Source organism: Crocodylus siamensis, chromosome 10, assembly GCF_052110815.1.
Source record: "Crocodylus siamensis isolate JL-2025a chromosome 10, ASM5211081v1, whole genome shotgun sequence".
NCBI classification, from domain to species: domain Eukaryota; kingdom Metazoa; phylum Chordata; order Crocodylia; family Crocodylidae; genus Crocodylus; species Crocodylus siamensis.
Genome location: NC_143404.1, coordinates 50,355,056 through 50,381,554, shown reverse-complemented (window position 1 = coordinate 50,381,554; position 26,499 = coordinate 50,355,056). Strand labels below are relative to the sequence as shown.

General features: G+C 44.1%; 1 protein-coding gene across 6 annotated transcripts in view; it reads left to right on the top strand.

Moving 5' to 3' along the window:
* DLGAP4 (DLG associated protein 4) overlaps nt 1-26,499 on the top strand; it is a 359,708-nt gene that overhangs the window by 324,467 nt on the left and 8,742 nt on the right. For 3 of the 6 annotated variants that reach the window (XM_090064375.1, XM_090064374.1, XM_090064373.1), the window contains 3 exons: nt 22,231-22,592; nt 24,546-24,637; nt 25,079-25,485. In XM_090064375.1, the coding sequence (XP_089920501.1) occupies nt 22,231-22,592; nt 24,546-24,637; nt 25,079-25,485 (861 nt within the window). Of the gene's footprint in view, nt 1-901; nt 960-22,230; nt 22,593-24,545; nt 24,638-25,078; nt 25,486-26,499 lie in introns of those variants that run through there. The other 3 variants (XM_090064376.1, XM_090064377.1, XM_090064378.1) reach the window with 3 other exon arrangements.

Sequence of the window (26,499 nt, the reverse complement as noted above, 5' to 3'; positions counted from 1 at the left end):
GAAAAGGGCAGTATTCTTTTTCCTGCTGTATGCCTGTCTGAGTGATCCCTTCAGGCAAGCCTGGGTGAATTCTGTGAATTGACAGTAGCCCTGAAAAGCACTGCAAGAAAAAGTTTGTATTGTCTTCCACCTGGAAATATAAATTACAGTTGCTCTGAATTTTTGTCCTAAAGTGTTGAATGGCAATTGTCATTCAAACGGGAGTGAATTGCTAGCTTGCAAGCAGTTACTCTTAAGTCAGCAATTGTTGTATGGCCAAGTGCTTTATTTCTCCGGCTTCAGGCATTCCTCAGTATGTCTGGTTTGGCTGAGATTTTTGCAGAGGAGTTCACAGATAAGATTTTGCAAAAGTGCTTAGTGCTGGTCCCAGCTTGCTCCAGCTGGAGTCAGTAGGAGCAGGGTTAGGTCTTTGCCAAGTGTTTTTGAAAATTCAGCCCTAACAGAGTTCAGGGCTTAACTCCCTTTAAACTCTCGTTTGAAAGTTCCAGCTGGTTCATCTCTAAAGCAGAGCCCTCTCCATGGAGCCTAACGTTTTAGTTGTGTAGAAGATTCTCTGTGGTCCCCTCTGGAGGAGAGCTTGAGCCATACACATTTGAGCCTTAACTCTGTGTACCTTTGTGCTTGAACAGCTGCCTGAAATGTTTAGATGGGAGGAGTCAGGAAGAGGGGCAAAAGGCAGGTACTCACATTATAAGCATTAGTCCCAACAGTTGGTCACTGAAATAACAGATTCTGTTGATGGTGGTCTCCATGGAAATGACAGCACAGCTGTTTGTAAGCTTGGGCTGTTGCTAGAGTTCCTCCCAGCGACAGGCTCTGCCTTCCCGACTTTCAGGCTTGGTAAGTTACTCCCTTGGGCGAACTTGGCCAGTTCAAATATTGTTGCCTTTTCAGTAGCATTTGATTCATGTTGTGCATGTCTGGGAAAGAGCAAGAGCAGACCCTGTCCAAGTATCAAGGTATGACTTGCCATTGTATGTAAGCTTATTTTGTAATCAGCAGTGGTTCTGGTTTTGTCTAGAATAGAGGTTTGTGCAGTTTAAACACGTCTTTCTGTACTCTTATTACAAAAATTGATGCCTTAGGACAGAGGTTGTCAACTAGGTCTACGCATACCCCTGGAGTACTTGGGAAGGCCCCAGGTGGTACGTGGCAGCACAGAGAAGCAGGGGTACTTGGGAAGCATGCCGCCATTTATCAACCAGCTGTCAAGGGACCCTTCCCCACTCATCCAGAGGGTATAGTAGAGGAGGAGTACCCACCAGAAAGGGTATACTCCTCCTTAAAGGTTGAAAACTCCTGCCTTGGAAATACTATGGTGATTTTATGTACTAGAGCAGTAGATCTCGACCTCTTTTTGTACCAGGACCGATTTGTAACCATTGATGGCCAGTGCCCCTCACTCCCAGCCTGCTGACCTCCACCCCCAGGCTCCAGTGTGTGTGTGGCGGTGGGGGCAGAGAGCATGGAGCACCCAGGAACTCTGCCAACCTGCAAGAGAAGCCATGATTTCCCATGTTTTTATCCTTTAAAGGAGAATACACTTTTAAAGTTTGTTGATCCTTTTAAAAAATTTGTTTGCCACCGTTTCATATTCTTGTAACCTACATTTGGGTCACAATCCATGGGTTGAGGAACACTGTGCTAGAAGATGTACTGAAGATCAACAGAGTAGGTCTAGAGCTATCCAGGTGTCTGACATCCTTCAATTACTGTGTGCAGGACTTCTGGCCTGGAGCTATGCATGCACTCCTCTTTGCTCCTGGATTTCGGTGGGGCTTTGTTTCTACTTAGTCTGATTTTGCTGTGATTTGGTCCTCCCAAAACTGGACAATAAGCAGCTTCCTTCAGAGACTCCAAGGAGCTCTGCTGGAGCAGTGGCCTGTTCTGAAAACCTGTTTGGTAAACGGGCTTCTTCTGAGTTGCTTTAAATCCGTTTTCCATCTCCCAATTTCCTTTCTTAAGCACATTTCATACCCCATCTCAAATGAATTCTTGTCTTCCCCACTGATCAGGCCTAATCCTGCTGACCTCTTGCAGTAAATGATGTGGATCAGGAAGGGTGAAAGCCTGTATTACTCAGTAACTGTGGCTGGTCTGTGCTTATTGTTCCCTAGCATTTTGCAGTTTTGGACATAAAGCTTGAAGATTGCAGTCTTTATTATGGGAAGTATTTTTGGTATGTCACTTGAAGGCAGGAAAGAGGGCTGCCTGTTCTATGGGAATGAGGAAGTTGTGAAAGCAGCTTGTGCGCAGACCTGTCGATCACCTATATCACACTGGTGCAATATTCTGAGCAGATTCTGTCTGGAGTTACTGTTAATCCTTTGAGGCCAAGAGTTGGCAAGTCCTGGAGTACACATGCTATCAATGATTACAGAAGGGGGAGGGTCAGATACAGAACAGCACCAGAAGTAAGTGGGTGGAGGCAGTCGGCTGTGTTACTTATTAACTAAGTCTCAGTGGAGGAGGATGGATGTGTGTATTGGATTTCTCCTAATACCTGCTTTCTCAAGCTAAAAGCAGATGTTTTATGCCTAGAGAAATAAGACCTTTTATTCTGGGACCCTACAGACAGTACAAAGCCGTTGTCCCACATTTAACCTGTGAAATATCAGGGATAGCACTTTCCTGGGGCTAACTTGAGTTAATTGCCATTCCAGCTGGTCTGTAAATGACTGTCCTGCACCTGTTTTGATGGGAGTCAAAGCCAGTGTCAAGAAGCCTGGCAGGACAGCAGGCCCTCTGGTTTGGTTGGGACTGGGTGTATATTACTGTACGATTCTACCCTTTCTTGGGCTGCTTCCTGTATCTGTGGAAGAGTGATAATCTGAGTCTTTCTCTCTGAAGGCTACAGTGACCCTTTAAATATTAAGCCAATAGTCTGGCACTTGTGAAAAGGGTTGGTACAGAAAAAGAATTGGGCTGTGAGGATGAGCGAGTCATGTCTGGCTGAGAGCCATTTGGGTCATAGTTATTACAGTTTCAAATGTGCTTGAAGAAAACCCTGATTCGTGCTCCAGGCTGGACGCTTCTCTAAACTCTGTCTGTAAGCTGCAGCCTTCACAGTGGTGCCTTTGTACAACCAAACGGACTCCTTGCTCCCACAAACAAAGTGTTCCAGAAAGTGCCTAGCACTGCCCTGGTGGAAGAAGCCATTGTTTAAGAAGCATTTGATTTGCTAAGAATTTCAAACATTACGAAGTTGGGGAAAACCAAAAGATCAGGAGACTCTCTAAGAACACGGTCCAGAGCATCCTGTGTTATATTCAAGGAAATGCCTATATGTGCCAATCAACACCTAGTCCATGTTAAGTCAGCTGTGCTTTGCTTGTGTATATTGGAATGGATTGATTGGGAGCTCAGAGCTGAGACATCCAGGTGGGGATACTATAGCACTGTGCATTTCTAAGCTTTCAGATCACTTGCCATTAGGCAGCTGGGGCATTTTTCTCAGTTTCCTGCCAAGATCATGAAAGAAGTTAGGTTGGAAAACAACTTCCAGACCATTTGCAAATATGTCGTCTTCCCTTCTTATGCTGTGGTGTGCAGATATGGCTGAAGCACTAGTCCACTATGCCCAGCAGTAGTTGTAAGCAGGAGTATGTTGTTCATCTGCTATTGTAAATGGATAAAAAAAAAGTCTTGTTAAATTAACTACGTGTTTAAAATTGATTTTCATGTGCTTTTGACCTATTCTCAGCTTCAGGCAGTGACAATACCTACTTGGTTTCCCTTCTCTTTCATCCGCACTAGCCTTGTGTGGCGATGTCTTTGGGTTACAAACAGGGGAATGGCTTAAAGCTAAACCAAAAAAATGTGAGCCTTGTAGTAGTAATACCAGCCTAACAAAATTGAAAATGGGTGTCAGCTGTCCTGCACCCAAGGTCCAGTGGAAAACACTATCGTGACTACTGTGACCTTGTGGCGTAGGGGGGAGATGGAGGACAGCAGAGTGCAGGCTCTGCCAGCTGAATGTTCCTTCTTTTTGGCACTCTGGCCCCATGGGCGGAGGGCGTGGTTTGTTTTTAACTTGTAAAGAGTTGTGGTCATAGGGGTGTGGAGATCTATTTGCCCTGTATTCTAGCCGGGGCTATTCCATTGCTTCTGGTGCTAATGTCACATGACGAGATCAGCAGATCTTCCTTTTTGCTGGATTGTGTCCCATGGGCAATAGATAATAGCAGAGCCCATGAAGGAGTTGGCTGTGAGTAGAGCTAGGGATGCAGCCAGTGGACCAGCATTTAGAGAACCTTGGTGACAAATGAGCAGTTTTCTCTCATCAGTGTTGAGTTTTTGCATCAGGTTTCATGAAGTTTAGATGCACATCTTATTTAAAAGGACTGGGCACCAGTAGGTATTTCCCATTCTTTTCTGTTCACATAAAGAGAAGCCTTGCTTACAACAAGGGAAGCATAGACCACTCCTGCCACTGCTGACACTAGTTCATCTCCAGTGCTGTTAACACTCAGAGTCCTGTGTTTTAACAGGCTGCTGGCTGCCATCAGCACTTTCAATAGTATTGGCTAGGTCTGCTGTGAGAAGCTTTTAAATAGCATGCTTAAAGTTAAGATAAGCCATCTATGTTGCATGCTCCCACAATTTCAAACTTTAGCACAGCTGAACCATGGTTGTCTTTGGAACTGTTGCAGTTTTGCAGAAGAAGCTTCTCACTGTTCTCCAGGCTTAAAGATGAGCTGGAGTAAGCGTGTCTTTATTGTGCAAGAGCACTAGGTGTGAGCTGCCTCAGTTGTGCCAGCTGTGCTTCTGGATCTTGGAAAGATAATGTAAGAACAGTATGCTGTGGGTTGATGAATAACCACTGAAATGGAAAAAGTAGTACTGCAAGAAAGAATTGTTCTATTGTTCTATAATTATGGCTTTGTCAGCATGACACCAGCTTCTCAGACATCTTGAGCTTATGGTCTTTGTTTAAACTGCACTACATCGATGTCCTGGCATCCTGCAGTCCTATTGCTCATCACTTTATTTACAATTGAAACTCTAAATAAAAATCCAATCAACCTGTGCAAGAAGCAGTTCTTGCAAATGACTAAGAGGCCAGTAAGTTAAAACACTGGCAGCTGTTGCCTTTGGAATGACCAGTTAAAAAAATCTGACTGACTTCCTCTTTACTCTCCCACCGTGTAATTTTTCTTCCGTCTCACTTAAGCCAGATACAGACTTTTACTGGTATAAGTAATCAGAAACCAGTCTACCCAGAACAGAACAGAAGAGTGGTTTTTCCACTCTCTCTTTCCAAGCTCTCAATTCTAATCCTCAAAGGAAATTTACAAAACACTTCAGAGAGGAGCCTACGAACTTCACTTCATCGACCTCCCTCCTGTATACAAAAAATCATGGACTAAATATAGACATTGGATTTATGACGCACTATAACCTGCCTGACATCTGACTCCCCAGGTACCTCTCTGCTATTTAACTGCTACATTCATCCCCCTTCTGCCCCACCCCCACCCAACCTGTCTCTCGCCCACTGACTCCTCAGTTTACATCTTCACTGACTGCCTGTCTTGCATGCACACCAGCCCAGCCTCTGGCTTCTTTACTATTCATTCCATCCAGGAAGAGCGCACACGCCAACTGCAGAGACTTCCTCAGCCTGACAAAGGATTTTTAAACCCAAAAGCTTGGTAAACCTTTTTTTAACTATTTAAGTTCATCTAATAAAAGATACCAAATTCACCCAAAGAACCTTGTCTGCCTGTGACTTTAGACCAGCATGGCTACAGCCTTGCTGTATGAACACCCTTGTTCATTCAGACTCTTTATCTATCTTGTATAATTTAAGTAATCCCCATTCAAAGAGCTAGCCAGAAGTAAAGTGGAAGCTAGGTGAGAGCTATTTGTGCCATTCCACAATCCAAGAACAAGAGGGCATGAATAAAATTAAGTGGTGGCAAATAGAAAACAAAAGAAATGCAGTTCCCTGTAGTGCGCCGTTAACTTGTGGAACTTACCACTGCAGGATATGCTTGAACCAATTAATTGGGAGTAAGAGGAAATGGGATATGAATAATTAATGGTCCAGCTTTGTCAAGCACTTGGGAGATTAAATGCATTATGATTATCAAGCATGTGTCTCAGTTCTGCTACTAGGTAAAGTCTCTTGAGTGTTTTGGTTCCACATTGTCGGGAACTGGTTAAGATGAGGAAGAAATTTCCACTAGGTGCATAAGTCCATACAACAAAGCATTTTGGGGGGTGGATTGGTTGGCTGGTTTCAAGGTGGGAGTCATGCCTGCCTTAAGCTATCCTGCCTTGTATGCTGAAAATTACCACTTGCCTAATAGCTGGAGAAAGAAGCAAGACCCTTCTGGAGAGCAACAGTGAAACTGCCAAGTGCTGTTAATGTCACTCTGTTCTTCCTTGGGACAGCTGCCTGCAAAGTTAAGAATGTGGTGCTGCAGTTGTTCTTACTTGGTTCACAGTTGCACAGTTACTTGCTAGTCCTTTTGGTTGTGAAAGCTAAATTTTAAACAAAAGCCTGGGTTCCACAGAGACAGTGCTAGGATGGATGGGCCTCCAATGTCCTTTTGACACTGCTCTAACCACAGCTGATGATGGGGCAGCAAAATGCTGGCAGCCAGTTCATACTGATTCTCCTATTGTAATTCTACTGGTGCTAGCAACGAGGACAGAGCTCCCTCATATGATTTGGAGCTAAATAGGGCTTTCTGGTACTGACAGATTCCTGGTTTGTGCCTAAGGGGGGAAAAAAACAGCTGAAAGGGGATGTACAGGGCTCTACAACCAAAACTCCTAGTGAAACAAACATTTGTTTTTTACAGTGCTAGGATGTATATTGGAAGGAAAGTGATGGTTAGTAAAGTTAATATGGTCTCATTTGAGGACTGGTTTGTGCAGTGCAAAGCTTTATAATAGCCAAATCTTGGTCACCCCAATGCCAACTTTCAAATTTTCCCATTGGTGCTTCCAGAAGTAAATTGGGCACTGGTCATGATGCACAGATGTGCTCTTGCTAGTCTCTGCTGGCAATGCTCTTTGAGCCCTTGTCACATGCTCAGCTTGTCCTTTTGCCTCCCTCCTTTATTGGCTGGTACCAGTCTCTAAGTGGCAAGTCTTTTAGCTGGTAGCAGCAATGACTGCTGTAGTCTACATCTGCTATAAACCTGATGACAGACACAGCTGTGTCTTTCAGGGTGGTAGTATCTCTTTCTTTGCAGCTGTGTCCACTGAAGCCTCAGTTTTGATCCAGTTATACCAACCCCTTTGCCATTATAGTTCACTTCTTGGAGAAAGGGCAGGAGGGTATGTGGCAGTCTGCTAATACGATCTGCCTTCATGCAGACGGCATCTTACTGGTAGACTCTATGGCCATAGCTATAATGGCAAAGTGCTCCCTGTACAGATGTAGCCAGGAGGGTCCTGGGTTTCATCTTGGCTGATTTATGGTTGGAGTTGATGGGGCTGCAACAGAAAAATGCCCCAAAAAAGCAGAGGCAAGGCACCCATGTGACTCCTATTTTTTGTAATTGCCTTTATTTGCATTTACAGTCAAAGTTATCTTAATAGATTCTGAGCCCTTGTTGGGAGGGTGGTATACAAATCGAATAAATAGTTCCCTATGAGTGTCTGTATTTAGACCTCAGTCCCTTTGGCTGACTTGAGAGCAAGGATGCAGAATGAGTTGCTTCCTTCTTTTGAGCCCATGGTGACTCATGGGTGGGACAGAGCCAGCTTCTGGCTGCTCTGACTGAAAAGATTCACTGATTGTATCTGTAAAAGGGGAGGCCTTGATGTCTGTAAAGCAGAAGCCTTGTAGTAAACAAATGTGCCTGGCCTTTGAATGGGAGAATTAATTCTGTCATGTCAATGCTGCTGCTTTTAGAGGACTGTATCATCCTCTTTTGTCCCCCAACCTTCCCTTTTGTTTGCTTTTCACTCCCTTCATCCCTTAAAAGCAAATTCTTAAATTGTTGGCAAGTCTCAGTTCGGCTTTAGGAGCAAGTCAAACTCTTCATGGTGCTGCAAACTCTCTGTTTTTGGAAAGCCTGCTGTGGGCTAAGCAGTACACTAACGTTTGTTTTGGTCATTACTGTAAGTCTGGTCCATTTATTGACCATAGTTTTAAAGTATTCTGTTTATAGGTAGGATATCTTGTTTTGAAACCTCCCCAGCTACCCCATATGTATAGGGGAACTCTTTTGAAGCCTGTTCATACAAGTCCTTACTGACTCTAGCCCTAGATGGTGTGATGGCTTTGAGTGTGATCAGGTAGGTCTGGGGGTAATTGAGCTAGACTCCCTCTTAATTATGGTTTCAGTGTCTCTTGGCTCTACTAGTCTAAATTTTACTCTTTTGACTGTGGGGGGTGGGGGAGTTTCAGGAAGGAATTAATAGTATTTCCAAAGAGCCACCTAAATATTTCACAAAACAAAGTAACTAGTGCAAATTTGACTTGCTCGTGCTCTCTCTCACTTAAGAACTGAAATAATTTAATTGCCAGCAGTGTTAATTCAGTGACAATAATACATCTTTGGGGTAGCTGGTGGAGTTGGCTTTTGTTGCTCCAATTTAAAGTCTCTATTGAAACCCACTTCACTCTGGAGAGTGGAGAGAAACAGACTGGGTGGGAAGAAACTGCCAACTTGCCACAAGTTTTCTTCAGTCTTATCCCTGAGATGCTACATACAATCAAGGTGCTTGTTAACCCTGCCGTTTTTGCAGTGGGGCTCTCTGGAGATGACCACAGGGGTATGAATCCCAGCAGCACAGGAGTTGCCTGGTCACTGGGAGGTTTCTTTGGTGGTTTAACCTGACACTTCATTCTTTTAAATCCTTGGCCTTTGTGGGTAGCTTTCAGTTATTAAAAGTGATTAAAGTTTAAACTGTTAATTATTACCCAGAAATTATCAGGGCAGGGACCATGATTTTATAGAGTTGCAGTCTTTGTAAGGAACATAGAGGAGAAGCATCAGTAAATGCCACAAAGCAAGTCTTTGGTAAAAGCATTTATAATAACATGTCTGCCAAATACACCTAAACTTCCATTCCCAATTAGGAACCTCCCTGAGAAGCTAAGGCACTTGGGTATGCTGGAAAGCCTGTCAAGTTGTTTGTATTTAGAGGACTCTGTGTTCCCTGTTGCTAAGAGAGGCTGGGTGGTGTTTCTCCTTATAAGTCTCTAGGCCTATGGACATTGACCTCCAACCCTTGGTTTTGCTTAAATACTGTAGTTCCTGACCTATCCCGCTTGGGTGCTGTTATGCTAATGTTGTTGTGATCAACCCTGGAGGCATTTCAGTTTCAGACTTTTGTAGGAGAAAGGGGTGGTTATGTTTCTGTACAGTACCTTGTAAAGTGTCCTAGATTAAAGCTGTATTTGCTTTCTGAAAGAAGTACTTACTGTCCCAGGAAACTATTTTTTCTAGATCTTCAGGGGTGTATTTAATTTGTTGGTGTTACAAACCCCTTACTTTGGCAGTGCTGTTTATTTAAGTGCATCATTAAGTTAAGGTGGTCAAAAACTAGACTGGGGGTGGGGGGAGTGTGTAAAGCTGTTTGCCCACTATTTCTTAAAGCAGTGCCCAGAGACCCAAATAGAAATTGAACGCATTGCACTAGACCCTGTAAAAACAAGGAGCAAGGACAGGCCTCACTCCCAGAAATCCCAGTCTAGGATTTAGACAGTATGTGACAGATGACCAAGTGCAGTAGCAGATGGCTGTTGTATTGCTTAAATTCACTAAGATTTGCTCACAAGCTGGGGGTGGGGAATCTTGTATTAACTTTCTAATCTGATTCTCAGAGGCTGGATGCCAAGCTTTGCCAAACCAATGGAAGATCAGTATGATCCATGTGTTGTCTCTTAACAAGATTAGCTTATGGGACAGCAAGCAGTTGCCCAGCTGAAAAACCAAGAGTTTGATTGCATATTACAGCTCTTAAGAAGGATGTATTCTTCATTTTATGAGAAGTGCTAGCTATTAAAGTCAGGAAGAAGGCCGCAAAGTTTGCGGTATTTAGTGTCAATGAAGAGGGACTGACTTTAGAAGATAGCAAAACCTTACCTTGGTTCACATACTTCCTGGGGATCTAGGTAGTATAGCAACCAGTCTTGTTTTTCTGTCACTTGAAACTGAGGAAAATGTTGTTTGGCTCTTTGTAGAGCAGCAGTTCCCACTCTGTGGTATACCAGTAGTATGCGGTGGTACATGTTAAAGGATTTGTTATATTGGCTTTGTATGACACAAAATTGCTGGTGGTACTTAAGGTTGAATTGAAAATTTTTTTCTGGTGGTACCTGAAATTGTACAGGCTTCCCTCGCTTTATGTGGGTTCTGTATGTATGAATTAACTTTTATATGATGACCCTCTTTTTATACCAAAAATTTGTTATCTGAGAAGGTAAATTCACTTTTATGTGATCTGTGTGGTGGAAACCTGCAGTCAACTGCTTTGTGTGGTGCATTGTGGGAGTGACAAGCACCAAAATATAGTCTGTGTGGATCTGTGCTCCTTGCTCAGTGTCTGTGACACATGTTTCTGTAGCTGCCACCCCCATTATAGTAGTGCCCCGTGCTTGTGTGTACTTTCTGCTGTTGGAGAGTACCAAACTTGTCTTGTAAAAGTGGCAGAAATAAGTCTGGGGATCAGTACAGTCAAAGTTTTGGAACATATCCCTATTTGTTACATTTGTAAAGTGGGTTCCCTTTATGTGAATTCAAGTTATGCACCATTTTCCAGGAATGCATGTACAACAAAGCAAGGGAAACCTGTACTATTTTAAATTGGTGTGCAGTCTGTCAGTTTGGAAACTGCTGTTTGTAGAGAAAAGCAAGGTACCTGAAATAAGAGTTGGCTGTTAGAAATCCGATACAGCCCCTAGCAACAGGGAGACGATACAGGTCGAGACTCTATTGGCTGGTGTAATTATTGTGGGTGTTCCCAAAGGAAACTAACCCCACTGTGCAGCTGTCTAAGAAGAGAGATTGTTACTTATCTGCTGTTGGGCCCCTCCCTTTCTAATGCACTTCTGTTCTGAAGATGGGATAAGGTTGTTGATCTTGTTAAGGTAGAAGGAGCTACTCTCCAGGAGTTTAATTCAGCAAAATGAATAAACGGAGTTGAAGGAATGAACTTTGAGTGTCCTGTCTAGTTACTAACAAGTGCGTTTAGAGTTGTTCAGAAGCTGCCCTTCCATTTACAAGCATATGGGCAAAGGTGATCAGGAGGCCATTCTCCTCTGTATGTTTACTCCAACATTACAATGATAATGGGAAGCTTACTTAACTGAAGATTCATGTTTTAGAAGGGAGGGTACAGATGCAATTGATAGACTAACTACACAAAAACTTATTTTCTCCCTCTCATCTTATGAACTTGAGCTCACTTCATCAGACAAGCATAGAGCAGCTTGTAAGTGAACTGGGTAATTTGATGTTGTCATCATGGTCCAGGAAATAGGAGACCAGATTTTTGTGAGTGGTGTTTTTAGTGGACCAACTGCATGCTTGAGATAAACTTGGACAAGATTTTGATGGCCATGCATTTTTTTCCAAGTTATAAATTTAGACAAGCTTTTAAATATCTCAACCATGCAGTTGGTCCAATAAAAGTTATCATCCAGAAAAATCCTTCCCTTTTTTGTATTGTCATGTTGTTGGGGCTAATAGGGAGTCACTGTCTAGAGTGACTTAATATTTCATCTTTTGATCTTAGCTAGTCTTGAAAGGGAACAGTCTGTTTTGCCTATATAAAAAGGGGATCATGCCAGCTCCATATCTTGTTTGCATCTGCTGGCAACATGAGCTGTTTTGTTTGTTTGTTTGTTTCCTTGGAGTTGGATGGATATGGGGGAGAAAGAAGGCAGATATGCACTCCAGCTCTTGCGTGGCTGGGAAGGCAGTGATCTTGTTTTGACTGCTTCAGTTTTGTATGGCTGAGTTGCTGGTTCTGTGCGCACTCCTGCCAAGTGGTTAATCCCCTACAGTAGTCTATGATCTGGGATTGCCAGAGCCATTTATATCCTGAGGTTTTCATAAAATCATAGCTTCTAAGGCTGGAAGGGACCTCGAAGATCATCATCGGGCCCAGTCCCCTGCACTAGGCAGGAAAGAGCTGGGGTCAGGTGACCTGACTGCCCAGTCTCTTCTTCAAGACTTCCAGAGTAGGTGATTGCACCACCTCTCAAAGGAGCTTTTATTGCACAGTCTGGACTGCAAAGAAGTTCTTCCTAATGTTGCGTCTGAAACAGTCTTCCAGGAGCTTGTGACTATTGCTTCTGGTTTCCCCAAGGATGCCCTGGTGAACAGTTGTTCACCGAGCCCTTGATGTACACCCCTAATGTAGCAGTAAGCTGCTACCAAATTCCCTCTTAGCCTTCTCTTTTTCAGGCTGAAAAGTCCCAAGTCCCTCAGCCTTTCGTCATATGGCTTGCCGTGCAAGTCTCTAATCATATGGGTGGCCCTCCTCTGGACTCCCCAGTTTTATCACATCCTTGTTAAAGTGCAACACGCAGAACTGGACACAGTACTCCAGTTGGGGGTCTCACCAAAACCGAGTACGAGTGGAAGAATCACTTCCTTGGTTTTGCTGGAGATGCATCAATCGGTGCATGCCAGAGTATTATTTGCCCTGCTGGCAACAGTGTTGCTTTGCTGGCTCATATTTATACTGTGGTCTTATTACCCCCCAGTTCCTTTTGTTTGTGGTGCTGGTCAGTTTGGAGGTGTGGTGGGGGTGGTTCATCCCCAGGTGGAGCACTTTACATTTCTCAGTGTTGAACAAGGTTGATGCACCATCAGGTATCCATGAGTCACAGGACAACAAAGGGCTGGAATAGAATATGGGTTATGAAACTGCTTGTCTGTCAAATTTTAACAAGATTCTTTGGGTAAATCTGATATCTTTTTAATTAGACCAACTAATTTATTTATAATTTAATTTATAATTTAGACCAATAATAAGGTATCAGATTTGCCCAAAGAACCTTGTCTTCCTATGCTCTTAAACCAACACAGCTACAACCTATACCCCTGTTAAAATTTGAAGCATCTGAATTTTAAAATGGTCAATATTGGTCTTGTCTCCATCCCTAGACCTAAACTGTTGAAATCATGAAGGAGCAAAAATAAAATAAAAAATAGAACAGTTGTGAATGGGAAAAGTAGCAATTTTTAAATATAACTTTCCACAAAAGTAAAACAAGTGGCAAAGGGGTGTCTAAAGTGCATTTTATGATGGAAGCCATAAGATCCTGGGCAGATCTCTTGTTTTCAGTACAGTAGAGATGCTAGACTCACAGGCTTCCACTGTGGAGCCAAAAAAAGAGTGCACACATGAGGTTGATTGTTAGTAAGCCCTATGGAGGGTACACTCTGTAACTTGACTTGCAGGTGAGGCCAGATCTGTGATTCATCTGCATGTGATTAGAAGGAAGCAACTAGTTGTAGCAAGTAAAGTCTGAGAACCACTTCAGGGAGTCTGGTTAGATGCTTCTGAGCTGCTCTGCAGGGCCAGTTGTTACAAAGACTTGTTTTGCTTCTATGGAAACTGAATGCAAATCACTCATTCCACACAATAGAAATGTGTATGAAAATTAGACCCCAAAAGTAAAATGCAGTTGAAGTTATATCTGGCTGTTTTTTCTCAGCTTTGCTGCTGACTTGCTAGGTCTGTGGTCTTAAGTAAATCACTTCCAAGTTTCTGCATCTTCCTCCTGGTAAATCTGAGAGACTGGATGTCTGCTGCTTTTTGCAAAGTTCTCCTGCACACAAGGCACTGCATATGAGACATTTTAGAATATCTCCGTAAACAGGCTCTTTGAATCTGTTCTTATGGAACCAAAATGGGTGTATAATTTCCCCTTCCACCATGTTTTCCTAACTCTTTTTTTTTATTAGCAGTAGCAAGCAAGAGGAAGAATACATTTTGAGAATGCTTACAGTTTTGCACTAATTACACCAGTTGCAAAATAGAGATATTTTTTTTTTTTTTTTTCAGATGTCCTGCTGATTTTTGGCCTTGTAAAGAGGCTCCTCGCTTTGCTTGGATTAGACCTTTGAATATGGCACTTGAAGTGAAGATTTATGTTGGCTTAACCAATAATTCCTCTACTTACTCTTTCTTGAGCTGCACCAGTTTATTGCCATGCTCAACTGATGGAGCTTGCTTTATTTCAGTGATGTGTTTTTATGAGTACAGTTTGTGATCACATAGTAGGCAAAGTGCTTAAACCTCTTTTGCATTTGAAAGGGTACAGAGTGAAATCAAACTGCTAACAGGGCAGAGGGGCAGTGGTTCATCCCCTTTCCCACACTTGGGTTCATTTTTATTTATTTATTTATTTATTTATTTTAATACTGTAAAAAGTAGTGACTGTTCCTTTCTCTCCCTCCCATCTGTGATACTTTACCTCTCAACTTTTGAAGATCAGTGTGTGCGTGCTTCAGTTAGACATTGCCATTCATGGTGTTAAGTTCATTTCCACTACTTTTTAAGGGTTGGAAATACTTTCAATCTAAGGTAGGACATAGTCAGAATATTTAAAGCAGTTTGAATTGGAAATCACTTTTGCTTTAGATTTTTTTCAAATGAAATCTTATAACCTAGAACATTAGGTTGCTTGCAAACTTTAAAAGAAAAGAGGGGACACGCTTTACCAGAAGAATTAGTGTGTTGCTCCACAGCATCTGTCTATATCGGGTGCTTCAGCAGGGCTTTTTTGGCACTTTTATCTAATAACTGATTCAATCGGCTATTGGATAAAAGCATCAAAAAAGCCCCACTAAATTGCCTTATCTATACAGATGTTCAGAAAGCCAGGTCCAACTAATGCAATGCCCTTTCTGGGCAAATGCTGGGCTCAGTACAGGGGTCCGTAGAGTTTAAAGTAAAACACTGCTTTTTGGGGCCTTTTTTGTTAATATCTGCAGTCTTAAAGCATTTGGACTTGTACATGAAAAGCAAAGGTCAGACTCGGATCAGAACATGGCTAATCTCACTTCATTTTTAAAAAAATATGCGACTCTTAATGTTTTTCTTTAAGCACTTGGGAGGGTGCCCTAGAGCTGGCAACCCCCAGCATGCTTGCCAGTGTGGCACAAAGCATTTTGCTTGGCCTGTGTACCTCAGGGCAGACGGTGGGAAAGAGGCTGGGGCTGCATTGCCACAACAAGGATCCGGGCCCCTTGCAGCTCTCCTGCAGCACACCAACATCTTGCAAGTCAAGGTTGCAGGTGTTTCTGCCCAAACACATTGCCCAGCCCTGTTCTAGAGCCTCGTTCTATGGTTTTTCTAAAGGCCATGGGAAAGGGATCTTGAAAAGTGGATGTGGTAGCCAAGACCCAACATATAGTTTGCTGGAAGATATAGTACAGATATTTAAATCGTAATTGTCTAGTAATAGGAATTAAGATTCTAGAATAAGCTGTTCTGGGTGCCAGGAAATTAGATTTTATTTCATATTTACTTGGTAAAAAGGGGTGTTTACAGCAGGATGGAGACGGAGATAATTGGAACACGACCATTATATTCCTGGAAAAAAGCATTACCTTTCAAGCTACAGTACCCAGATTCTCCTTAAAGTGAATGAAATAGCAAAAGCTCATCTGACTTTGAATTGTCTTGGTCACCCAGAAATGAGAGAGGATTCTGCAAGGACTGAACTGGCTTCAGCAATGGCAACAGAAAGGCAGTATTTCATATGGTATTGGTCACATTCTTTACCACAATTGAGACTGTTAAACATGTAGCATACTGTCCTTTAATCCTTGGCAGTGCTGCTTTCCAGCAGTGGTAGCCTGCAGGCAAGTGGTGGAAATGAGTTATGAACAAAGGACTTCTCTAATCAGTGGGGGATAGCATGTTTTCTTAGTGTCCTCCACTCTTGTTCACGAGAGCTAATTTAGCCTGCTGTCCAGTAGGAAATGAGGAAATTGTAAAGATTGGGCATTAGTCAGTTATCTGAGCCTTGAAGGCTAAAACAAAAATCTGGCTGACAGAGCCAGGAGATACTGGCCAAAACTGGGGTTGACAGGCTGGCTGGAAGTTGCAGATAATTCGGTATAGAGGACGCCAACTTCTAAATATGTAGCATTCCAAAAATAGCTCTGCAAAGAGAACCGAAGGGGGGGGAAATCAATTAACCACAGTACAGCTAGGAATTTTAATAACCTGCTTGGATAAGAGGAAAACATAATTTCAATGATGGAAAGAGTCAGCTACTACTAAACCAGAAATTCTTGCTGTAGAAATGTTTTTTTTTCCATCTGATCACAGACTCTATTCATCATTCTCATGCTCTGCCTTTTGACCATTTAGTTGATAGCAAATTCTGCTGGCAGTGGAGAAAGCTGAAAAACTGTTCAAATGTCATGAGTCCCGACTCTGCCTTGCACTCATCTTTAAACCAAGCAGCTCGCTGACTAACAGAAATGAGTTTCCAGCGTTTTGCACTGTCCATAGTGTTAAGTCTTCTCCCTCTGAAAGTCCATTCTTGCAGTTTTAAATGCAGTATTTGTGTTGCAGCAGCACTTGGAGGCCCCCTTCTGACGGGCATGGTACTATTGACTGTACTCAGTGAAAGATTGAGAGGGTCTTGCCCAAAATGCTTATAACCAAAATAAACTCCATTCTCTTTATCATGGTAGAGAGACTTTCTCAAGGAAACCTTAATTTGTCCCTTTTCCCTTGTGTGAGACTCCAGCTGGTGATGGTAACAAATCTAAGCTTGGTCAAGAATGGCAAGTCCTTTTTCCTTCCCATTTTATGCTTGTAGAAACAATGGGCAGGGGCTGGGGCATGATTAACAAACAGGCAAGCATCTTACATCTAGTTGGGACTTCTTCCCAACTTGAGAAGCTGCAAGAGCAAGCTGCTTGGCAGTGAGGAGTATGAAAACAGGTGCGTTTCTGTAGAGGGAAGAAGACTATCGGCAATGGGGTGGGGCCTCCACTGGCATTCTCCTTTGATCAGCATTGAGCTGCCCTTTCTAGGACAGTCCATTAAGCAGTTGGCATGGGATGTCGTTTGAAGCTTGCATTCCTCTCCCTCCCTCTCCTCCCTTCCCCCGCTTACTGCTGGTGAAGTTAGTTAACTTTCAGAAGTGCTGTCTGATGTGTCCAAGTTGCTTAGCCTACGAGTTCTGAAATGTATTTGCAGCTGTTTAACTTGAAGAAGGGGGAGATGCCAGCAGAGAGACCAGGATCTGCATGTATTTACTTTACAAGTGGCTTTTTGTAGACATGGGTTGTTGTCCCTGTCCTGCCTCCTTGGTCCTGCAGAGAATGTTAGTGGGAGTAACTCTCATTGTGCTGTTCTGAACATCTTCACTTGTCCCTGACTCTAACTTGTTTGAAGTCCCTTCATGTTCATTGGCTGTAAATTCACAGGATTCTTCTCTAGTTTTACCCAAGGCATTTAAGAATGCTAATAATACCATGGGTGGTGTTCTCCCAAGGGAGAGGAGTCTGTAGAGTAAGTAGTAAAATCTGTGTCCACTGTCCTTGAGCCCATCCAAATAGATCCCTTTGATCACTGGGAGCAAGAAGGGGAGGAAATTGTAACTTTGTGGCATCACAAACAGTGTCCTCATAATGGCCTGCTGGAGCTAGAACACTGGGTCTACTGTTTGGGCTTATTGATCTAGGCAGGCAAAATTTGTTTTTCAGTGGAGGTTTCCTCCTCTCCTGCATGTTCCTGTTTAGTACATAAATAGTGACTGGTTTGGCAAAACTCCACTGCCCTCTTGTTTTTGCCTCCCAGTAATGATTAGGATCAGTAGGCTAGTAATTGATTTATTATTCCAATCACAATACAGCACAGTAGGTTTAAACAGCCAGGAAACCTGATCTGTGCTTGTAAACACTCTTCCCGCACAGCAGTAAAACACTAACTACTTCCCCTTGTAGTGCTGCTGTAATATAGGGTGTGTCATAGGACCTCATTGTTGTGACAGCAGATGACTTCATGTAAATTGAAGTCATCCCCTTTTAAAGGTAACACTTAAGTGCCAGGTCTCATCTGCCAACAGGAAAATAAAGTCTGCATGGGAGGAAATCAGGTATTTGGTAAGGGAGATGGTAACTAATGCTAAGTGGAGTAGAGAAATCAGGCATGTCACTTCTGCTTGTCCCAGACAGACCAGATTGTACTAGAAACTCTTATTAGTTTAGTGGTATTCTGAGGTGCCACTCCTTTTTTTCTTTTTTTTAAGTAGGGTTGGGGTGTTATAGGCATGATGGTCCAGTAAATGTATGAGACAAGGATTTTGTGGTGATTTTATCTTTTACTGAAGAAACTGTATAGCTGGTAGAGATCTCAGACAAGCTTTTGGGCATAGTGCCCTTCCTCAGGTTGATTCGTGCCCATAATTTCTCTTTCCCAGTACAGTCCAATAACAGCTATCACTTTTTTGACTTTTTTTAAGTTGTGTGTATATATAAAAAAAAAAGATCCCAATTACAATGCAACTTTGTAAGAGTGTGATTGCCAGCATCGCTATTGCTCAAGAAAAGCACTTTGAGTATGTATCTACATTATGGACTTCATGCCTTTACAGGCTGCTGTTACATCATAGATGTAGTTATACCAGCGAAGCGGTGCTTTTAACAATGAAGCTCGTCTTGCTCGGGGAGGAACGTATTTCTGTATCGGTACGAGCACATCACTGCTGCTTTAGCCACATCTATGCTAGGAGCATTTTGTCAATATCAGTAATAACTGTCGCACAACCATTGTGAAACTCAGGATTTCTAAGTTAAAACAACTAACTCGTGATCTCCTGATCAAACCCTCAAATCTCCGGATTTTCCCAGCTGGTAAGTCTGTGGAAGGGAAGGGTTGAGCTTGAGATCGAGGCCCCCACAGTGAGGGAAGGAGTCAGTAGGTCGGGGTGAATGGGACCCCAGGGCTAGGGCAGATTGTCCAGAGGTGTGGCTCCCTGCATCCCCAGAGGTAGGCTGCCTGCTATAGGCTTGGGGCTGTGTGTCCTGCTGTCTTCGCCCCATGAGCTCAGCCATGCAACACCACTTCTGCCCACTGGGCAGTCTGGCCGCATGGTGCATCCTCTGCCCGCCTGGCAGTAGGAGGCACATTGGCATCCTGCGGCTGAGTTCCTGGGGCAAAGGCAGCAGGGCACAGAACCTGAGCCAGTGGCAAGCAGCCCACCTCAACCCCATGGGGAACACGTGCATACTCCCAGGCATTGGGGGGGGGGCAGGCACAACTGTGGGGACCTGTCCCTCCTTCACTGTGGGGGGCCTCAATCTTCCCTTGCCCCTGCCCCTCCCCCTCCATTTACCAGCTGGGTGGTGTCTGTGTGTCCCTCACTCCCAAGCCACAGGCCCCCTCTCCTCCCAACCCTGCTGCTGCCACCTCTGACTCCTGACCCACAGTACCCCACATCCTGTCAGGGTATGCCGGGACCCTTCCTTCCCATGCTCCAACCCTCACCACCACCACCCCCCCCCACGCGCGCATACACTTCAAAAATGGTATCTCATTATTTACATGACTGTCTCTTGGTTTTTTGTTTTTGTTTTTTTTTGTTAAGAGCTTGTTTCATGATTTTTGGCATGGTGGGGCAGTACTGTGAGCTAGTATTCCTCCAGGTGCAGGGCTTTATCTATGCCTGCACCAGGGCTGGGCAGTTTCCAGCTGCTACTTCTCCCTGCCCTCCTGGCTCTGGTCTGATTTTTATGCTGGGGCCAAGGGAGCTGCAAGCTACACCTGTGCTGTTGCTGCTTCTCCAAAAACTTCCTCCCCAGCCCCAGCCTGTGGGGAGCTGTACTGAGGCCCAGCAGCTTCCAGTTGTGCCCATAGCACAGGAGCGGGCAATTATTACGGATGGAGGGCCACTTACTGAGCTTTAGCAAGCCATCAAGGGCCACGTTACAGGCAGCCAAGGGCAGATGTATATTAATTTCCTATTTTTTTTTTTTTTTTTTTTTTTTTTTTTTTTTTAGGGGCGCTGCGGGCTGAACAGAATGACCTGGTAGGCCACATCCAGCCTGCAAGCCATGTTTTTTGCCCACCCCTGTCATAACAGCTGGGGTGAGGGGAGAGGGGCAGGGAGAAGGGGCAGCTGCACAGGCATAATTTGCAAGTATGTCATCTGAGCCTAACTCCACACACTGGAAGCTGCACCTGTGTTGGTGCCAAAGGGTATAGAACTGGGAGAAGCAGCAGTGAGGCAGGTACAGCTCCCATCTGCCTGGCTCAGCATGGCATGGGGAAGGCTTCCCACCACTGAAGCTACCTGGCCCACATTGGATTGAAACCCAGTTATTCCAGCCCAGCCCTTGTGGGGGCGGGGGCAAAGCCCCCGACCCCTGCTCTGCAGAGTAGACAAAGGACAGGATTTTTGCTAGTATAGCAAAATTGACACCCTTCTACAACAGACCTGGTCAGATACCACAGACCTCTATAGGAAGGTCTAAAATGGTAAAGGAGATGGCTGAAGAATATAACTTGTAACATGCCCTGCTTCCAGCAAAGACCATGTCTATACTTCTCAGCTCTGGTGACAGCCCTAACTGTCAAGCTACCAGGGTGTGCACACCCCAGCCCTTGTCAGCCCTGGCCTGCAGCAGTGTCTTCTCGCATCTGTTCAGCAAAGCAAAGGGTTCTGCTGTCACAGGGGAGGCTGTGGGTATGGGTGCCCTCAATGCCTGGCTGGCAGAACTGGAGTCCTAGCAAGATTGTGGTATGGGCTGGGTGAGAGGTCTAACATCTCGTAAAGAAGCAAAACACTTAGGTTTTCTTTTGGCAGGCAGCTGAACCCTGCCCTGACAGCAAGGCCCATTGGCCCATTTTGAGGGGCCACTGCTCTGCAGAAAAATAATTGTAACTGGTACTTGATTTTATGCTGGTTACTGCCCTGGATATTGCTGCTTTGTGGCTATCTGTCCATGCCAGCCAGCACTTGGGCTGACCTAACGCAGTGGCTGAAAGATGCAGTTACCTTTTGATTTGCAAAAGTAGCAAGCTAGATTTACTGCATAGGTGCCTAGAACATTCTTGTAAGGGTAGTGTAGTTTAGGTTGCCATACATTCAGTCCCTGGTAGGTTGTGGAATTTTGCTGCTGAATTTCTTGGTGAACACTCATGTCTGCTGTTATGAAGGCGGCTATCACCTGGGCCTAGTCCTGCTCAAGAGCTGGCAGGCCTTGGCTAATGTTTTATCAGCTTATTGAAGACAGAGTGGCTTTTTGATGCATATTAAAACCTATGGGAGAGTCCTAACAGTGCTCTGATGAAACTGAGGCTGCTTGTACTTTCCATGTTCCAGGCCTTGTCTGTTCTACCAGCTTTGGCAGCTCTTCAGCTGTGCCAGCACCATTTTGAGTGTACCCGCACCTGAAGCTTCTCCGGAGCAGCAGGACCCCTCTAACTGCTAGCAGTTATTCTACCTTTGCCAAGCAAACTGGGCTGTGGTATTTTTAAGGGTCAAATGTGTTCTGTTTGCTACTGATCTAAACTATGCTGCTTACAGAAAGCTGCATAACTTTTTGATTCAATCTCTGGCTTTTTGAATGTCTATACCTAGCTTGGGTGTCCAAATTTATGTCTCGCACATGTACGAAGCATTCCAGGCAAGATGGTCCAAGGTGCTTAGACACCTAGTAAGATTTTTTTTTTTTTTTTTTTTTCCAAAGGTGCTAGCTCAGGAGGTGCATAAATATCTCTCTCAAAAAAAAATCCACTTCTGTTTCTTCACAACACTTCATAACTGTAACCTGGTGTGAGTTGTGTGATGGAGTCCTTATGGATTCTTTCCCTTTTTGTAGGAACAAACGCCAGCCTGGGCCTGAGAGACAAATTTGTCAACTGATAAGAACAAAGAACCAAGACATACTTGTGACTCTACCAAGACACTAAAACATACAGTTTAAATCAAGTTCCCCAGTGTCTGGCCTGTCTCTGTGAAATAATCTTATAGTTCTTGAGAGGATAGTCTCTATTCTTTCTCTACCTTCCAACCTCTCGCATTTCATGATGTTTCTCTTGACTTTCATTGCAGGATAATACTGGGTTTTCCCTTGCTTCACATGCTTTAGTGTGGGTCACTTGTTACAAGCTGCTGGCTATGTACTGGTGTTTCTGCATCTCTTCCTCAAATTTCTACTTGGAGGCCTTACTTGAATATTGTAACTAACCTGCTTTTTCTTTCTTTCTTACTGTATCTCTGTCACTTTCTCTCCAATTCCTCTTTCCTCTTCCTTTCCACCTCCACTGTTGCAGGTTCGTCATGCTTAGTGGCATATAAAAAGACTCCTCCCCCAGTTCCACCTCGGACCACCTCAAAGCCGTTTATCGCTGTCACGGTGCAGAGCAGCACTGAATCAGCCCAGGACACCTATCTGGATAGCCAGGACCACAAGAGTGAGGTCAACAGCCAGTCAGGACTGAGCAATTCTTCAGACAGCTTAGACAGCACCAGAACACCCAGCGTGACCAGAGGCAGTGTCGTAACTCCAGCCAGAGACACTCCAGAGTTACCCCAGAAAAATGCAACTTTGAAAAGTGACAAAGGGACTCTGACTAGTGAAGAGCCTAAGGTGGAGAATATCCCCAAAAGAAAGCTGTCATCTATAGGAATACAAGTATGGAATAATAGTTCATCCTCCTTTGTGTAGTAGAGAATGTCCTTAACCTGTCCTTTGAGCATGTGCATTGTATGTAACTACATATGCAGCTGAAGCCACTTAGTACCTAAAGAAATCATTTTACAAAACAAAATTCTGTTGCCCAGAGATGATATACACCAGCAGTTACAGTAACAGGCCAGAAAGGAAAATGTTTTCAGTGCAAAATTAAAACAAATGTCATAAAACTGTGGTGCCGTATTAGCTGGTTACATCTCTTTTTAAAGAGACTACTTGCCATACTCTGTACTTTAGGGTCAGCTTGATCTCTAAATTTAGTACACTTTGAGGCACAACCTTGTTTAGGTTCAAATTCTTCTAATTATTAAAGCCTGTAGCACTAATTAGCATGCAGTGGTTACAGAATTACAAGTTTGGGGCAGTCTTTGTAAGAGTGCCTTCCATTCATCTGTCTTTTCCATGTGAGAAAAAAGTGATCCCTTTGTTGCTGGAAGCAATGTAAATCTACATGCTAATTAATGAAAATTAGGTATTAGCTTTATAGTCAAATAAAAACTGATCTGGCAGCAGAGTATATCCACTCTTTGTTCAGCAAAGGCAAACATGGGGAAGCTTTTTCTAAATCACAAGTCTGCTGTTTCCCTCTTTTGTGTAGACAAATGTCCGAATGCAGGTGCCTAAGTATTATATTCACCTATCAGACAACAAACACCTGTGGATATATTTCATGTGATGACATGCCAGAGTATGACTAAAGCACCAATTTGCAAGTCTAAATGCAAAATCTCTGGACTCAGCAGGTGTGAATGTGCATTCTGAAAAGACTGTTTAAAATTGGTCTTCTGCAGCATCGAACTTCCCATTGAGTTCAACACGCACACAAATGCCCCTTCACCCAAAGTTATGTGTTGGAAGGTCAGTTTAAACTTCTATACTGAAGTCAGGGTATCTATGCCCAAAGCCAGGGAGCTGGTCTGTTACTGCCTACCCCTGGGTTAGAGCTACTTTGGGCAGAGGGTCACTTTACTGAGTTTCAGCAAGCCATCAAGGGCCACATGACAGGCAGCCCAGAGTAGATGAATATTAAATTTTCAAATTTTTTTTAGGGGCCCCGCAGGCCAGAGAGAACAGCCTGGTGGGCTGCATTTTTGCCCACCCCTGCTCTGACCTCTTGTCTGCAGTTAGTCATTCCAAATGTGTGCTGGAGGTTTTGCTGGACACACTGCCCTTAAATCATAGTTAGTTTTTTGCACCTTGTTTTGATGCTGCAGTCTAGGTTTCAGTGTCACTTTAAGATACAGGTTTTTCCCCTCTGAGTAGTAGAAGGAGCAAGCTAAGGTTAGTATGCACTTGCTTAAAAGGAGCTCAATTTTTAAAGTCAGACAACTTTAGCCTACTCCTCCCTGGCCCTGTTCTATGGTAGAGGCTCTTGTGGGGTGATCCAGGCTTCCCCACCTCTAGTATTGGGATTTTTGCTGTTGTATTGGGGTACTGCTATTGACCCCTGCCTAGAATATTTTAGTTGGGAGAGAACGTGAAAACCACCATATCTTCCAGGGTTACCCCTTGAAAATTTAAGCTAAAGTTCTCTCCTAAGGCTTAAAATTGCCATCTTTTGCATGTCCTGTTTACACACACAGCTGCTTTTTCAGACATGTAGCCATTGACTGTCTTACCATGACCATTGTAGTGGTAGGAATGGGTAGAGCTAGATCCACCAGGACAAAATCCACCCTCTACAACAGAGGGTAATGCTAGCAAAGCCCACTTGGGATGGCAGTTTATAGTGCTGTCCATCTGAAAACAGCCTACTAGTTAGTTTGTTCTGTCTGCATGCTCTGTGTGTGCATGTGTGTGTGTGTGTGCATGCAACACTCTCCTGTTCAACAGTGTGAATTCTAGCAGCAAGTTTGTGTCTGGTTTTTTTTGTTTGTGTTTTTGTTTAATAAGGTTGACTGCCTTCAGCCAGTGGCAAAAGAGGAGCCGCCTCCGGCAGTCACCAAATTCCAGTCCATCGGGGTACAGGTAGAGGACGAGTGGCGGTAAGTGAAAGGCGCAGGCTTTTTTTATTTTACCCCCTTTTTAAACTGCATTTTTCTCATTGAACTCGGATCCATTTCCTCTTCTGCTTTCTGTTTCAATCCAACTGTACGGAGTGATGGGGGACTGTGGCACATGCCCTTATCAAAAAGCACTTTAGTCTGTAAAAAGCTAAATCAACAGGGGCTTGCAATACAAACCTATCCCGAGATGTAATTATAGATGTGCGTCAGTCATTTCATCTGAATGGCCTATTGCAGTAAGCAGGCAACCTTATAATTGTGTCTGTCTGCATGTGTGTTTGTGTGTAATGGGGTGGGCTGGGGAGCAAGGCTCAGCTGCAGGCTCTGTAAACAAATGCATTTCTTTGTGTGTGTCTGTGCCGGCGGGCGAGTCCAGCCAGTTGGAGTTCTGCCTTTAATGCTCCTGCTCTCTTGTTCTAGAAACAGCCACTCTCGCAGCATGTCCTCCAAACAGGACACAGATTCTGACACGCAGGAACCAAATAACTCTAGCTGTAAATCCTCTGAGAGAAGCCTTGCTGATTGCCCCCCATGCCACAACTCTGTCGGTGTTGATGCCAATAACAGGCAACCAGCCAAGCTCTCCCAGATTAAGAGAAACCTCTCCTATGGAGATAGTGACCCAGCCCTAGAGCCTTCCTCTCTCCCTCCACCTGATCCTTGGCTTGAGACTTCTTCCAGCTCCCCATCAGAACCCACTCTGCCAGGAGCCTGCAGGCGGGACGGGTACTGGTTTCTGAAACTGCTGCAAGCTGAAACAGAAAGATTAGAAGGATGGTGTCGGCAGATGGACCAAGAGACCAAAGAGAACAATCTCTCTGAAGAAGGTGGGTGTTGTCAGCTGTTCGGCTGTGGGGAGCAGCATGAGTTATGACTGGAATGTACCAACCCATTAGTAATGGCATGATAGGGATGAAATGGAAAAAAGGGCAAAATGAAGCGAGCCATTGGATGTAACTTCCTGACAGTGAGATCTGTTAGTCCTTTGAATGATCGTGAAAAAGGAGAAATGGGGTGGGGAGCCTAATAAATGTGCAGCAGGGAATAAGTCTAATGACTAGGCTGGCAGGGGACTAGATGGCAAAGCTTGCCTCGTTCATAGAGTTTATAGTCTTATCTTTAGGGTTAAAAACAGTCTGTAGGGGTTTCAGGGTAATTTAGTGCATGAGCCAGACTGGGGCAAGAGCATTAAGATTAGGCATTTAATTTTATTCTAAGGTTAAACTCACAAAGGGAAACTTTTAGATTAGCACATGCTCATTACAAGGTAAGGTATATACAAGCCCTGCAGCTCTTTAACCAGACATGGTGCCAGATACAGACCCAGGTGACTTGTGGGTGCCATCCTTGTAGAGGCCATGACATTACCAAGGACTAGTTTGTCCCGCACCTAGTTCCCATCCACCATGTGCTAACCTAGCTGTGCTGGATAGTAGGGCTGTGTAAAGCTTTGGTTGCCAATTTGATTCGGAGGAGATGGAGCTTGATTTTTAGCAGCTGAATCCAAATCGCATAGGGAGACCTATTAAAAAGTCTGAATCAAATCCAAAGCCTCCAAATAGATTTGGATTGGCTATAGAGAGGAGGGCACAGCCAAGCAGCTGCAGATTTTCCTGTGGCTCTTCTGGCTGTGCCTGCCTCTCCCTGGATGGGGAGACCTGCGGGAGAAGCCCCCATGGCTCCCCTGCCCGGCACCAAGCCTAGTCTGGCACTTAGGAAAAAAAAAACCCCTCCACTCACTGGCTCTGGCAGTGGTGATCGGGGCCTCTGAGGGCTCATGGCAGAGACCCCAGTACAGGGGGGACAGCAGGGATCATCCCCCACCCCCACCTGGCACCCAC